This window comes from Panthera onca, chromosome A3 (assembly GCF_046562875.1).
Source record: "Panthera onca isolate mPanOnc1 chromosome A3, mPanOnc1 haplotype 2, whole genome shotgun sequence".
In the NCBI taxonomy this organism is placed as follows: Eukaryota; Metazoa; Chordata; class Mammalia; order Carnivora; family Felidae; genus Panthera; species Panthera onca.
In genome coordinates, this window is record NC_138341.1 from 22,647,195 (window position 1) to 22,663,506 (window position 16,312).

General features: G+C 41.3%; 1 protein-coding gene across 7 annotated transcripts in view; it reads left to right on the top strand.

Annotated features, from left to right (window-relative positions):
• BABAM2 (BRISC and BRCA1 A complex member 2) overlaps window positions 1-16,312 on the top strand; it is a 399,928-nt gene that overhangs the window by 315,744 nt on the left and 67,872 nt on the right. For 4 of the 7 annotated variants that reach the window (XR_013554787.2, XM_060651493.3, XM_078444837.2 and 1 more), the window contains exons 9-10: window positions 2,233-2,303; window positions 4,885-4,967. Coding sequence is in view for 5 of the 7 variants with exons in the window: in XM_060651493.3 (XP_060507476.2) it covers window positions 2,233-2,303; window positions 4,885-4,967 (154 nt within the window). In the remaining 2 variants the exon portion in view is untranslated. The remainder of the gene's footprint in view (window positions 1-2,232; window positions 2,304-4,884; window positions 4,968-16,312) is intronic. The other 3 variants (XR_013554788.2, XM_078444838.2, XM_078444839.2) reach the window with 1 other exon arrangement.

The following is a 16,312-nucleotide window of genomic DNA, read 5'->3' on the forward strand; positions in this document are numbered from 1 at the left end:
TTACATTGTGGGACTTTACACTGCCTTCAAATCTGTGTCCCAGTATTTTAGAGAAACATGCAAATTTGGTCTTCCAGAATTGAGAAGAAAAGCCTTTTTTTAAAGCTCTCCAATTGAGATTAATTTCTAGTCACACATTTTTCTCCAAAAAATTGTATTACCATTTTCCCAGAAATATAAGAATCGGTTTGTTTTTCTTATCTGGTTCCCTTTCATTAATTTTACTTGTCTTTTAAAATTGATGTTCTTATGCTTGCTACAAACGAGGACAGTATGGGCTGCTTTTAGAAACAATCTCTTCAAATGAATTTCCATAATTACATGGGAATCTATCTTTATAGCCAGTTTTGTTGTGGGTTTCTGTTAAAATGGTTTTCTGTTTTTAAAATCAAGTACACAGAACTGTTTTCATCCCCTTTTTAAACAAAGCCACTTAAGCAAACTTATCATCTGTTTTTCTTTTCCCAAAATAACATTTCTGATCCTGCATTAAGCCTGCAAAGTAAGCACTGTTTTTATAAATTGACATAAACCCCTATTATATAAATAGAATTGTTTTACTTTTAAAGGGTACAAAATGGCTATCACTACCAATTGTGTCAAGGTTATTTCAAGCACTTTATCTCGAGCTTTTGTTAGCCATGGAAACTCATTGTGGCTATAGCCAATAAAAACAATTTGGGGGGCCACTTCCCCCTGCCCCACGCCGTTTCTTTGAGCCACTGTGAGGACATTATAAGGAATGAATTTTTGTGTTAGTAGCTGATGGGTAAATGACTAACTTTCAGATGCCCAGCTTAATAAGGTCACAATTTTTTTTAAAAATAAAAACGGTCATTTGGTGATAACAAGGAAATCTGAAAAGGCAAAATAAAATCTATTGTAACACTCCTTCTTCTGAATACTAGGAATTTGAAAAGAAAGAATTAAGCATTATCCTGCCTTTTCAATAGGAGTCCTAATTCAGGATAAAATAGCCCCCGTTAGATGTGAGGAAACTCTTCTTTACAGAGAATTCCAGATGGTAAGTACACAAGGAGGGTTAGAATTTTTAAAAATCACCACTTTTCGGCTCCTAATGAAAAATCTGATTCAGACAAGGATCTCCAACAGGTATCGAAACCGTGAGGTAAAAGGTCGAGAGGGGACTAGGTCTTCTCATGCCTCGAGAAGCATACCCAGGGGTCACTGCTGGCGGCAGCAAAGGGGAAACCTCCCTTTACGATGGATTAGTCCTGCTGTCGTCCTGCTGTCGTCACCTAAATCAGTGATCAAGCCCACCATCACTTATGAAGTTGTTTTGCCAAAAATATTTAACCTGAATCTAGTCTAGTCTAGACACATTATTTTTTAAGTTTATTTATTTTGAGAGAGAGAGGGAGGGAGGGAGGGAGAGAGAGAATGCACAGGCACATGTGATTAGGGAAGGGGCAGAGAGAGAGGGAGCAAGAGAATCCCAAGCAGACCTCGTGCTGTCAGTGCAGAGCCCTACACGGGGCTCAATCCCATGACCCTGAGATCATGACCTGAGCCAAAATCAAGAGTTGGACGCTTAGCCAACTGAGCCACCCAGACACCCCCAATCTAGTCACACCTTTAGTCTAACTTCCAATTAATAGGAATTACAGGGAGTAGAGGACAAATACAGGGAGTAAGGAAACAATCAGAGAGTCTAGAATGCAGAACATTCTACAAGACAACTAGCCCAATCTCTTTGAAAAGTCAGAATCATATATGTGCATGCAGGCATGGACACATGCACACACGGTCGTATTAATCTACATTAATAGACTTTCTAGATTAAATGCCTGACCCTTGAGTATGCCCTGTCTTTTAAAAGAACATTTTGGGGACAATTGGGATATTTTGAAAACGCCCGGGGCACTAGATGAAGTCAGAAAATGGCTGATAATTTCTTGGGTACGATCATAACATTGTGGCTATGTAGGAAAATATCTTATTTTTTGGAGGTACATGCCCAAGTATCTAGGGAGAAACTTCCATGGTGTCTCTAAGTTCCTTTGAAATGTTTCAGCAAGATTGACTGATAGCTTGTTAGGGAGGTAGATGGCTGGATGAAGCAACCAGACAAAATACTCATAGTTGTTGAATACAGGTGGCAGGAATATGGGTATTCATTTAACCATTCTTTCTACTCCCTGAATCTTCGAAATGCTTTGTAAAATAGCATTTGAATACTCCCTGTTCCTCAGCTTTGGGTTCCTGTTCCAGGTGCAGTATGTGATTCAAGGATACCACAAAAGAAGGGAGTATATTGCTGCTTTCCTCAGTCACTTCGGCACGTAAGTTCCTTTGTGCTTAAACCATGTACCAACAATGTCCTCCCGTCCTGATGGCCCTAACGCGAGAGCTTGATTGAGAAAATAGCAGCTTGCTCTTGTACGGAATAGCTTTTCAGTGCCACTTTGATTCTTTTTGGTATGTTGCTTAAGCTAAAGCTCCCAGGAAGACATTTTTTAGGATTTTGCTACATGTCAGAATCGCGTTATTGATTGTGGAGCAGAATTTGGAGCAGCCTCACGACTAACCCCAAGCCCAGCAGTAACGAGGGCAGCGAGGCCTGCTTGTTCTTGAGCTCTCTGCAGTGTGCACAGCGCACACCTCCAGCTGCTCCCCGGAGTTGTGAGGGAGGGAGCCACGTGGGCATTATTGGCACGTTTGACTGAAGAAAGCCCTGGACCTTTGAGAAGTCTTGTGACCTGCCCAGAAGAGACAGGGCCAGGGCGGGAACCCTGGTTCTCGAGACTCAGGCAGGCTTTTCTCAGGGAGGAAAGCCGGCGTTAGACGCAAAAGCAGCGACTCACACTCGGGATTAGGAGTTGGAAGAAGGCACAGAGAGGGGAAAGCAGGCGTGGGGCTGGGGAGTGCATCTCCTCCTGCTGCCGCCCCCCTGGCTGGCCCCCTCCTTCAGGTTGCCGGTGGCCTGCTGTTCTGCAGCTCTGTTTTCCTAAATGGCGTCTGAGGCCTGGTTGAGCTTCTGCCCAGGGCTTAGCTCAAGGGCAGAGGGACCGTGTTTTCCCCACAGTCTTCTTCAAAAGATGGAGAGCTGTACCCATTCAGGGGGGCTGAGCACTAAGGGTGTTAGCGATCTGCTTATAGCCCACCTTGTTCCAGAGAAGGTTTATAAAGATAGAAAGATATATATAGTCACACAAAGTTAAGATTTTAAACAAGGAGATGAAGAAATTGGGACCAAAAAAATTGGGACTAGGCAGGAGCGGGCAAAACAAAGAATAAGGTTGGCCATTCCCAGGAATATAATTTTATAAACTGTAGCATAATTATGGGCAAAATTTCTGACTCCTCAAAACAATTTTCTCATTATTTCTCAAAGAAATTTTCTCATTATACATAGTGGAACTTTTTATGCCTCCAAAATAGAACTGTCAATATCTAAACAGTGTGACTGTCTCTCACATAAGCCTTTAATACTCAACGATTTTTTTTCAGCTTTACTTATGAACATTTTGAAAAAGTTCTTATGATACAAACAGTGGTTAGTAAATGGCACCATTGGACTTCTAATTTTTGAGGAAATTATCTTAAGAATATAGAATGAAAAATGAAGGAGCTAACACAGTAACCTCCCAAGTAGGGGGCACACACCCCACCTCACTCCATTCGCACCCAAGAAAAATAGGAAAACTCGCATTTACATCTTTTTGGAAAAGTCTCACTCTTTTTTAATATACATTTTGTGTATGTTTTATTATGCATATAACACAGTAATATAGTAGTACTTGTATACAACTACTAAATCCTGTGCAAATACTATTCTATTACTGTACTGTATGCATAATGGAAAGGATTCTGTGCTTGTTTTTACGTACAGCATGCAGGATCTAAAAAGCTTAGATAGCGGTGTTTAACATGTTGAGTTGATTATAAATTCACGAAAAGAAATATAAACCGGTGACTAAACTTATTGACCTAAGTCATCTGAATGATGTGCCAACAGTCTTTGAGCAAATCACTCAGTCTTTAGTGTCCTAATTCCCTTTGCCCTTATGATGAGTTCACCCTTCCTACTGAAACTGGCAGGCCATTGGTATCGACAGTCTGATTGGCCTGACTCAGCCAGGGAGATAGCACACGCCACTGGTGGACGACAGAGAAGATTATGCCTGTCCTCAGTGTGTGGTTAGTATTGTCACCTTATGGTCACGTCTCCCAAGCACTCAGCTCTTGAGGGGAGCGGGGGAGGCTAGCCTATCAGGATTCTGGCCAGGCCCTTAGCGGTCGGGGGCTGTTCTCCTTGACACCCGTCCTGTGCGTTTCCCACCTGAACCAGTGTCCACCCAGCTAACGTGGCTACTTTGTCTTGAGCCTGGTGGGGAGGACAGGGGACACAAGTGAAAGGATTCCAAGTACTTTGGAAGAAACTAACATAGACTTCCAGACTTAGTAACGTTGTCACTGCTCATTGCTTTTTAGTGCCCGAGTGAAAGTGGGTCTTAATCACCATCCAGACAGCAGTGTCCCTGTTGACCTGATTGCTTAATTTGTCCTTTTACTCATAACCAGCATTTGCATAGCATTGTATGGTCTATCTTACTTGTTTTTCACGACCCTGTAATGAAGCTTGAAAATATTGTTCTATTTGTCTTACAGATGAGGAAATTGAGGCTCCAAAGGTTAAGTGATTTGCCCGGAATCGTGATAGGTAGTAAATGGCAAAACTGTAACACAAATGTAGATGCTGCCATTCCAAATCCCATGTCCTTCCTGTGGTAACACTCACCTTAAATGCCTCTTGGATTCAGTCACCGTGACTCTAGGAATCTATTCTTTACATGGTTTCATCTCTTTTCTGCCTTGTTTTTATGAGGGTTTCTTCTTTGTGTGTGTGTTCTTATCACCCAGAGGTGTCGTGGAATATGATGCAGAAGGCTTTACAAAACTCACTCTGCTGCTGATGTGGAAAGATTTCTGTTTTCTTGTACACAGTGAGTATACTTTTGCTATGAGCACGTCAGCCTACATTCATTTGCATGTACGTCCATGTACTGACTTCATTCAGTGGATAAAACTATGTAATAATGGCTGTGAAAACCTTTAGTGCCCTGCTGTGATTCCTTTTACTTTAGTATATTTACCACGTGGTCTTAAAGAGAAAATATCTCTAGACCAGTGGTTCTCAACCACGTATAATTTGCCCCTCGGCAGATGTTTGGCGGTGTCCGTAGACATTTTTGATTGTCACGATTGAGCAGGAGGGGAGTGGGGATGGTGGTTGTTGCTACTGGCATTTCATGGGTAGAGAGCTGGGAGGTTGCCTAAACATCCTACAATGCACAGAACAGCACTCCAACAGCAACAAAATCATTTGGGTATAAACTGTCAATAGTGCTGAGTTTGAGAAACCTGGAGTTTAAGAACTCAGGGTTCCAGATTCCTATTTCAAAGCATCTTTCCAGCATGAGGTTCCAAAACTTTCAGGATTATTCAAAACATACTTGTTTTGGTCATGTGGTTATCATCCTTATTAAGGGAAAAGACTACATCTTTGATAATACATAATAGATATGTAAAAGGTGAGACAAGTTGGAATGTATCCCCGGTGTCACTTTTCATTTTTATTCCACAGATAGGCATATTTAAATGCTTATTGTGTTACATTAATCAGCGAGTCAGTAAACTTTGGTCCACCTTTCTCCTGATGGATAATTTGAAGTCTCTCTCATTTATTTTTGGTTATATAAAACTTATTAACCCATGGTGCCAGGTTTGCTCTGCAAAATGCCCAGTCTTTAAGCCGAAGACACGTAATTCCAGCTCTCACAAATCAAATTACAGAAAAGCAGCGGGCTTGGCTTGACTTCATTCAGTGGATAAAACTACCCTAGACCTTAATAAACTATTCCAGGAAGAGGAGACTTGGCCCTATTTAACCAGGCCCTCAGACAGTATAAAGCCATTGACTTGGGGATTTTTGTTTCCCCAGCAGACGGACATTCTTGGTTGCGATTTGCTTAGACTAAAAAATAGTTTTTAAATTCCTTTGTCTTACCCCATTTCACACCAACAGACAGTAAGAGACAGAGACAGAAAGCCTCGAATACCATGGTATAATCTGCACAGAGATAACTGAGCCTTGGCTCTGATTTTGAGGTGTTTCCCAATGATAAACACCTCTTCATGAAGTGCTTCACATTGGGCTTCTACTCTGTAGCTAGTCCTGCATTGGGATCATCTCTTTACATGCACCTGAGGAATGCAAGCATATCGCAGTATATTCATTCTATGCACAGATAAAAAGAGATTTTAATCTTGGGTGTTCCTCCAACTAGTTACATGATGTTCAGATCACTGGGACGAGCCTCCCTCTGCTTTCATTTCCTCATATGTACCCTGGGGATCTGGTTGTTAAGTCCTGTGGAGACATTCGCATATGGAGCTTAACCCGTAATACAGGGCCAGGTGGAAGAGGAAGCCTCACAGTCAAGGCCTCCTGGCAACCTCCTCTCTGCTGGTCATCTCACGTGGCCCTACTGGTTCTTCCAGCCACCACTTTTGATTCTCATCTTATGTGTTGCTGTTTTGTTTTTTTCATTCTGAGTCCTAATTCCCTTGTGAGATCCCATTTCCTATTTGCCACATTCACTTTGCACACCATCTTGATCCCAGCGAGTCTGCTTCTAGCCTGGTAACCCGACCCCAGATCCTGATTACATTCTTGGTTCGTCTCTCATGACCCTGGACAGGTGCCTGGGTGATTTGGTTGGCGCAGTTCCCCTAGCCCAGCCCAGCAAGAGGGGGCCTGTACCCTGCCTCGAATGGTGGTGGTGACAGTCAGAAAGCCACCCAGAGTGGCTGTGAGAAAAGGACACAGAAGGAGGGACGCACAGAAGGATAATTGCAAACGTGAAATTAGAGGAATGCTCAACCGCAGTGGCATGAAATCTCAGCTCTTTAAATGAAACTTATTTCGGTTTTCCAGCCATGATTCTACTTCCCAAAATCTTGATGTCAGATCCTATCAGATATGAAGGTACAAAAGATACTCTTGCCATTGTTCATTCTCACCTGTGTCTTCCGCATGCGACTCAACAATGACTCTTCTGGTGGCGGCGAGCAGGAGGGCTGCACGGGGCTGAGGGAGAACTCACCTGCCAGCTCCTGCCCTCCCTCATCGGTACACGTGGTGTTAGAGCGGTTCCTGTTCCTTTGGAAGGTCTGTCCCCCAAAGAATATTTCCCCTGGTACCACGGGTCCGGTGTTTCTTACAGCTCCTTCTCCACCTTCCTGTCTTCGCTTTTCCAAGTCAGATGTGCAACATGAAGTCCCAGAGTCACGTTTCCACTTAGTTGTGGTTCTCTTCTTCAGAAATGTAGAACCCACAGTCACTCTTTACAACAGCTACTAGGGCTTTGGGATTCGTTTAATTTACTTTTTCCGGAGTGTTTTCCTCAGGCCGTTACTCTCTTCCTCCCCAGGCTGCTTGCCCCTTGTCTCTTAGCATTACTGCCTGCACTCGTGGCTCCTTGGTGGATATGACCTCGTCTGTGAATCATGGGGCTAGATGCTATTTCCTGCTCCATCATCAACACGCAGCCTGCCTTTACATATATTATTCTCACCCTTCTGCTGCTTTCTTGTGTCTAAAACAAACGTAGGACTTGCTGCATCAAAGTGAAGCTTGGTTGGACAATGTGTTTTGTTCTGTCACGCAGTTAAGCATCTGACACTCACCTTTTTTCAGTGTCTGCCTGCTTGGTTACAGCACCCAAGGGGCCACTTGTTCCCTTGTTTCTTTCCATGAAGACAGGGAAGCGAATACAGGGTGGCAGAGACTTCCTGAAAGAACATGGCAGTGAATTATTCTGAGATCTCAAGAACATGAACAAGGAGGGAAGTGCCTGGGGATGGAGCCAGTCTTCCATGGCTGGCCCCGCTGCTCCATGGAGAGTGAGCACCTGGCAGGACACCGGATAACATCCCTGCTCTCCTTCCTTTCTCCCCCTTTCCCAGGCCCGGGAAGAACTCGGTCACTAGGGCAGGTGCTGGTAATAATTCTGAGCATTTTGGATGCCAGAGGAAAGAGGCGCTTCTCTCTCGAGGCAGGCGGCTCTGACCTCACACTTTGCTAGAGTGTGCGGAAGCAAGAATGTCCTCGGGGAAAACATTGTACATATTCTGGGTTCTCTCAGGAGCCTCTGCAACCTCCCAGCTTTCTGACGGTTTCAGGAGTGGGGACGGGGCCATGATCATGGCTGTGGAGAGTTTTTGTCCACTTCTTCCTTCTTTCTTTCCTTCCTTCATCCATTATCAACATACTGCAAGACTTGGAACCATGCAAGAATCAGGGAGTGCTCCCATCCAAAAATTGTGTTCAGGAAGGTTTCCCAGCCAACATGTGAGAATTATCTGTAGTGGTTACGGAGGTAATTCTGTGTTTGCCGAGCTCTGGAGGGACATGTCACCTTTAAGCCAGCACCTTCTGAGAATGCTGGGTGACAAGAGAACCAGACAGCAAAGCACGGTAACACAGAATAAAAGCAACCACTGGGAAAAACATCAGCTCTTCTTCATGGTCCCAGGCAGTGGTACTCTAAGTAGATACGAGAGGAGGCACCAGCCCACGGTAGCAGGATCGCTGCTCGGAAGTGGAGGGTATTGAGGTCTGTGACTCCCAAGGCAAGCGAGGGAGCGTGTGATCGTATGAGAAGCTGTCTTTTCTCATTACCCGTAAATCCTTGGTAAGCGACCCTTTGAGTCATCCGGCCTGGACCGCAAGCCAGGTCTCCGTGGCAAAATATCTGTTGCTCTAAATCTGACCATTTGGGCTGTTCCATTTAATTTTTTATCTTCTCTGCCCTGACCTAATCACTTTAACCCAATGCAACTGAGTTCTGGGTTTATTGAGAACCTGTATGTGCTTAGGACTATGATAGGTCCCAGGGGACAGAAATGGGTCCATGACTCAGGCTTGCTCTGAAGACACTTAGAGCCTGGCATAAGAGTTGGCAAACACTACCCTGCAGGCCAAATCCCACCCTCAGCCTGTTTTCATACGGCCCTAAGCTAAAAGTGGTTTTTGTGTTTTTAAAGAGTTATTGGAAGTGGGAGGAGAAAGAATAGGCAACAGAGGTGGTAAAGCCTAAAATACTGACTCGTTGACCCTGTACCAAAAATGTTTGCAACCCCTGGTCTGGTTGATGAGAAAGGAGGTCAGATAATGGTGAATCACGGTGGTGTATCTTTTTAAGACAACTAGCTTGTGAGTGTGCCTACCATATGCCAGGCACAAAGAGCGGGCAGGGAGAGAGCTTCATACGTTTTATACGTAAGAGAGAGATGTAGAAAAAGAGAGAGACCCTCCCTAATCAAGTCTGGTGAGAGAGACAGACAATAAAGAACTAAAACTATCAACTGTATAAATTTCAAATGCTGACAAGTGATATAACGGAACAAAGCAGGGGGCTGCAAAAGAGACCGAGGGAAGGTGGTGTTAGGCCGGTCGGGAAAGACTAGTTCCTTGATAAAGTGGGGTGGGCTCATGTCCTCGCCACAGAATCAACATCGTGTCTTTATAGCGACAAGCGAGATGGCTGCTAATTTGGTAAAAACCAACATCGTGCGGTTTTTCAAAACTTGCTTACTTTTTGGATATAAGTCACATTGTTATATAAATAAATAGATTTAAAGAACAAATCAGAATCACTGAAGTGATTAAAATTGGAACCACAATGTTAGAATTCATTTCAGTGTTAGAATTCATTTCACAGTGAATCTAGAGAAAGTGTAATATTATTTTAGAATTAATATGATTACTTCAGATGAGGCATCTATGAAGATTTGTGGCTTAATTTTCTCATTTCTAGTAGGAATGATAGCTATCAAAGTAGCAGGAGCTAAAATTGATTATGAATAAAAAGTAAAATTAATCAGTTCTCTATTGTTCAAAGAGATAAAAGAATATGGAAAAAGATAAAAGAAAATCTACTTTCTAAATGCCTTTTTGCTTTGATTAAGAGAACTATTGGTCCTTCAGATACTTTAAACATTTTGGTTAATTTTTTTCCCGGACTTCCTTGAAAGTGGTTAGCTCTGCTGGGTAAAGCGGTTTTCATCTTTTGATTATATACAGAAGCACACCCTGTTCACAGTTTACAACCTGAAAACTCTAGAACTTTAGCGACCACTGTCACCATTTTGATTCAAATTGAAAGTCCGGTTTCATCTTCAGAGTCTACTTTCTAGAAAAGTCTTTTTCTGTAATTTCTGGCTCTGGTTTGAGCATTTATTTCATTAATTTAAAATATTCTTGGGTATATCCTTTTCATTCTAATACCTTGGATTTATGTGACTCCTTTTTAATGACCTTGAAGGACTTCTCGTAAGGAAGGAGGTTGAAATCGGATGCACGATCACCATGCGGTGATTTCTTTCCCTATTCTCTCTCATATATATTGTGTGAGTCCTCTCAGTTGTAATTGTTGGATTAAAGTAATTGCTAAGGTGAGTTTATCCAGTCGGAGAAAGGGCATTAAAATTCAGTGATTTTGACTTAAAATTGTATGCAGCTGCTTTGAAATGAACACATGGTAACCCAAGAAGGCATGTAACTCAGTGAAAGGAAGTGGTTTACAAAGAATAACTTTTAGAGTATTGATCCAGCTCAGTATCATCTTTTCTTAGAATTGATTTTAAAGTATTACTGACATTGGTGAAACAGGGGCATTATTTTGGGGGTAAAACTTTTGCTGTTGTTAAAGATAATATTTACAGTAATAACAGTTAGCAAGTGTTGAGCATATACCATGCTCCAGACACTTCTCTCGGTGTTTTGCATATATGGTATTATGTGGCTTAATCCACATAACACTGTTCTGAGGATAATTACAAGTATTACTGCATTTTACAAATGACAAAACTGTGGCACAGAAGGAGTAAATACACTCACTGTGACAGAGCTAGGGTTTGAAATCCAGGCATTGATTCCAGAGCCCACGTGCTAGACTGCATTACTGTACTATTTCAGATGATTGGTTGGCAGTATCCCCAAGTATGTGTTGAATTTTGAAAGCTTTTGGAGCTTCCCAGAGAACCTGTAAGCTCCAGGAACAGAAGTGTTCACCCAGGCATGGGGAGATACGGGTAGACAGTGGACATCGCACCAAAGACAGTACCGATCTGAAGGCAGCAAGGCAGCAAGCTGGTGTCGCTCCTCAGTGGTGATGACAGTTTGCCCAGCTATAAGCCCCTGGCCAGTGGCGCAAACATGCCGGCTTGAGTAGGGTTTCACTCTGTGGCTATAGAAAGACATAACTAATGAGTTAATTAAAGAATTAACCGGCTATTGGCTATCAAAGACTAGCTTTAACCTGCTTTTAGATATAGTTAATGTGGTCAGTTATAATGGCTGATTATACAAAGTCCTGCAAATGCAAACCTACAAGGTTGGAGCCAAATGGGCACTGGAAGTAGGAGAGCAGCTCAGGTTCTAAGACAAGAAGGAGTGATAGGAACTCCATGCTCCTTTGCAGGATTTTTGTTTCTTTTTTTAAACAGAGTACAATCCAAACATTTCTGTGGCCAGGATTTATCCTGATGGCTTATGAATCTTCTTTTAAAAAACACTTTTGGGGCACCTGGGTGGCTCAGTCAATTAAACTTCTGACTCTTGGTTTCAGCTCAGGTCATGATCCCACAGGTTTTTAAGTTCGAGCCCCACGTTGGGCTCTGCACTGGCAGCGCTGAGCCTGCTTAGGGTTCTCTGTCTCCCTCTCTCTCTGCCCTCCCCCACTCATGCTGTCTCTGTCTCTCTCAAAATAAATAAATAAACTTAAAAAAAACTTTTTATTACAAAAATTTCAAACACAGGGGCACCTGGGTGGCTCAGTCAGTTAAGCATCCGACTTTGGCTCAGGTCATGATCTTGCAGTTTCTGAGTTCAGGCCTCACATCTGTGTGCTGATAGCTCAGAGCCTGGATCCTGCTTCAGATTCTGTGTCTCCCTCTCTCTCTGTTCCTCCCCTGCTCACACACACACCCACACACACATACTCTCTCTCTCTCTCAAAAATCAACATTAAAAAAATTTCAAACACAAAAATAGAAAAATATCATAAACCCCTATGTGCCCATCACCCATGTTGCATCTTTGTCTATCTTGTTTCATTGACCCCTTCCTCCTTTTTAATTTAATTTAAAATTTTTTCTGGAATATTTTGAAGCAAATGTGAAATATCATTTCACCTATAAATACCTCAGTGTGTATCTCGAACAGGTAAGGATTTTTTAAAAATTGTTTTTTAAGTTTATTTATTTATTTTTGGAGAGACAGAGAGAGTACAAGCAGGGGAGGGGCAGAGAGAGAGAGGGAGAGAGAATACCACGCAGGCTCCTCACTGTCAGTACACAGCCCCATGCGGGGCTTGAACTCACGAACCGTGAGGTCATGACCTGAGCCTAAATCGAGTCAGATGCCCAACTGAGCCACCCAGGTGCCCCAGGAGTTTTGAAAAGATGTATCCAAAACAACAATATTAGAATGTTACAATACAGTAACAAATTATAATGTTGTTTAATATCATCTAATAACAGTCTGTGTTCAAATTTCCCCATTTGTCTCATATATGTTTTTTTTTTCTTTTCCAATTGGTTTGTTCAAATTAGAATCCAAATAAGTCAGGACCCATGAATCTTGAAAATCCCTGGAAAAGAAGAGATGTGGACCCAAATAATGGATATCACCACCCATTTTCTTTCCCCATAATTTAGCTAAGAAAATACAGAGTGAAATTATTAAAACATCACTTCACCCATGGGCCTGTAGAAGATAAGGTCTTGACGTTTGCTTATCACCTTCGTTTCAAAGTGCTTTTAATTATCGCATTTAGAATATGAGTCATTGAGTCTCTCTGTCAGTTTTGAATAGAATTCTTAGCACTAGAACGAATGGTTAGAGATCATCTAGCCCAGGAAGGGACTTTTAACATTTTTGTGCCAAAGACCCCTTTGAAAAACCCTGTGGATCCATTCTTCAAACAGTGTTTTAAAATGTATAAAATAAAATATATAGTACTGCAAAGGAAGCTGATTCTATTAAAAAATATTATCAAGTCATTAAAAGTGATTTAATCATACACTTAAAAATGTATGACACAGAATATGAGCTTCTTTGATAACAACCTTAAATAACAATATCCAGTGGCAAATCTAATAACCCTTGTAATTTGGAAATAGTGATGAGCATTGAAGAACACTTTAAGATCTGGGCAACACCTGCCATGTGATATAAAAGTATCTGCAATGTCTTATGACAACAAAGGCAAGGTACTGCTAATACTGCTGTAGATTGTTATCTGCATTCCTAACTGGAGGAAACGCTAAATTTCAGTTCAAGGCAGTGAGTGTAGAGATCCACATTCTTCCTGTGCAAGTTCCCAGATACCCAAATTCGATCCAAGACCTTGCGGAGTGGGAGGTGAAGGGAGGTGTACAGATCTCTGACTGAGAATCTCGGAAAACTCCGTGTTACAGAGCTCAGATGTGTCTGAGGACCTCACCCTCAGCCATGCGTAACATCAGGGGAGAACAGGACTAGAAGCCAGGTTTCTGCAATCCAATTAAGTATTTTTCCTATGTTTGAATGGCTGAATTCTAAGACTCCTAGGCAAGCGAAATACTTTTGCAGCAATATGTGTGAACGCTGGCCTGAAGAACTGTTCAACATAAGGAAAATACCGGCAAACAGTGCTCAGATTTAAGGATTAATGACCTGTCTTTTGCATATTATATGCTTCCTGATAAACACAAGTTCAACTCTCATAAGTCCATGAGACATTTTTTCCCTGTCTTTTCTGAGGTATCACTTACTATAACTTTACTATAACTTACAGTAGAACTCACCCTCATTAAGTGAATAATAAATTTTGGCAACCACATACAGACGCAGAACTAGCACCACAGTCAGGACGTGACACATTTTTCATCACCCTAAAAAGTTTTTCATCTTTAAAACGTCTTTGCAGCGGATCCCCCCTATTGACCTTCAGCCCCAGGTAGTCACTGACCATTTTCTGTTACTGTAGCTTATTCTTTCATAGAATGTATAGAGTTCATAAAAATGGAATCAAGTTGTATTTGACCGCTTTCACTTAACGTAATGTTTTTGAGATCCATCCATGTTGTGCATGTGCCGGTACTTCATTCTTGTTTATTGCTGAGTAGTATTCCATTTTCCCATTCTACTATTTACCCATTTACCATGCAGTGGACATTTTATGTGTTTCCGGTTTCTGGCCAGTAAGAGTAATGCTTCCAGCTCAGTCAGTTGAGGGTCCAACTCTTGATTTTTGGCTCAGGTCACAATCTCGTACTTCATGAGATTGAGCCCCACATCAGGCTCTGTGCTGTGTGGAGCCTGCTCGGGTTTCTCTTCTCCCTCTCTCTCTGCCCCCCCCCCCCCCCCGCTCATGTTCTCTCTCTCTCTCTCTCTCTCTCTCTCTCAAAAAAAAAAAATCAACGTTAAAAAAAAAGAATACTATGAACATAATTTAAGTGCAAGTCTTTGTGTGGACATAATATTTTGTTTCTCTTGGGTAAAAAGAATACTGGATCATATAGTAAATATGTGTTTAACTCAGTTTTGTAGTCCTATATTGCTTTTCAGAGGCCGGTAACTTGTTACATTCTCACTAACAACATATGAGAGTTCTGGTTCTTCCACATCCTCTCCAGCCCTTGCCATTATCAATCCTTTTAATTTCAGCCATTGTTAGGTACGTAGTATTATCTCATTGTGGTTTTAATGGACAATGAAACTATGGCTCAACATCACTCATGATTAGTGATGTTGGGCACCACCTTTTCATGTGCTTATTTGCCAAGTAAGTTATTTTGTGAAATGTCTGTTCAAGTCTTTTTCCTGATTTTAAATGGGTTGTTATCTTCTATTTGAGTCATGAATTCTTTATACATATTAGATGCCAGCCCTTTGTCAGTTATATGCTCTACACATTTTTTTTCCAGCCTGTGGCTTGCCTTTTCATTTTCTCAACTGTTTTTTTCCAAAGAGCAAAAAGTTTTAATTTTGATGAAGTTCATTTTGTCACTCTTTTATTTATGGATGTACTTTTTAACAAATTTTTAATTTCAGTATAGTTAACATATCATGTTATATTAGTTTCAGGTGTATAATACAGTGATTCAACAATTCTGTACATTACTCAGTGCTCATCGTGATAAGTGTACTCTTAATACCCTGCACCTGTTTCACTCATCCCACCCCCCCCCACCCCCAACCCATCTCCCATCTGGTAACTTATACTTTAAGAGTCTGTTTATTGGTTTGTTTCTTTTTTGTTTTCTTAATTCCACATATGAATGAAATCATATGGTATTTATCTTTCTCTGACTGACTTATTTCACTTAGCATTATATACTCTAGATCCATCCATGTTGTTACACATGGCAAGATTTCATTCTTTTTTATGGCTGAGTAGTATTCCAGTGTGTGTGTGTGTGTGTGTGTGTGTGTGTGTGTGTGTGTGTGTTACATCTTTATCCATTCATCTATCGATGGGCACTTGGGCTGCTTCCATAATTTGGCTATTGTAAATAATACTGCAGTAAACATAGGGGTGCATATATCTTTTTGAATTAGTGTTTCCGTATTCTTTGGGTAAATACCAATAGTGGAATTGTTGGATCATATGATAATTCTGTTTTTAATTTTCTGAGGAAACTCCATAATGTTTTCCACAGTGGCTGCACCACTTTGCATTCTTGCAGGCTGTACTTTTAGTGTCTTGCTTGAGATATTTTTGCCTAATCTAGTTCAGGAAGAATTTCTACATTGTTTTCTTCTGTACGTTCATAGTTTTAGCTCTTAAATGTAGGTCTCTGGTCCATTTCAAGTTAATTTTTGTGTATGGTGTGAGGTAAGGGAGGTATTTTTGTGTATGGTGTGAGGTAAGGTAATATATAATGGTTTATATATTTTTTCTATGCTAATATCCATTTGTTCCTGCACAATTTGTTGAAAAGACTATCTATCCTTTCCTCTTTGAATTACCTTGGCACCTTTGTCAAAAATCAGCTGAACATATAAGTGTAGATCTGTTTCTGTACCTATACTCTGCTCCATTGATCTGCATGTCTGTGCCTTCACTTTATAGTAAGTCTTGAATTCAGAGAGTATAAGTCCTTTAATCTTACGAATATTTATTTGGAATTGTTTTCTCTGTTTAGGTCCTTTGCCTTTCCATATACATTTTAATTAGGTTGTCAATTATTTTCACTAAAAACTTGATTAAGATTGCATTCAAACTGTGACTTAATT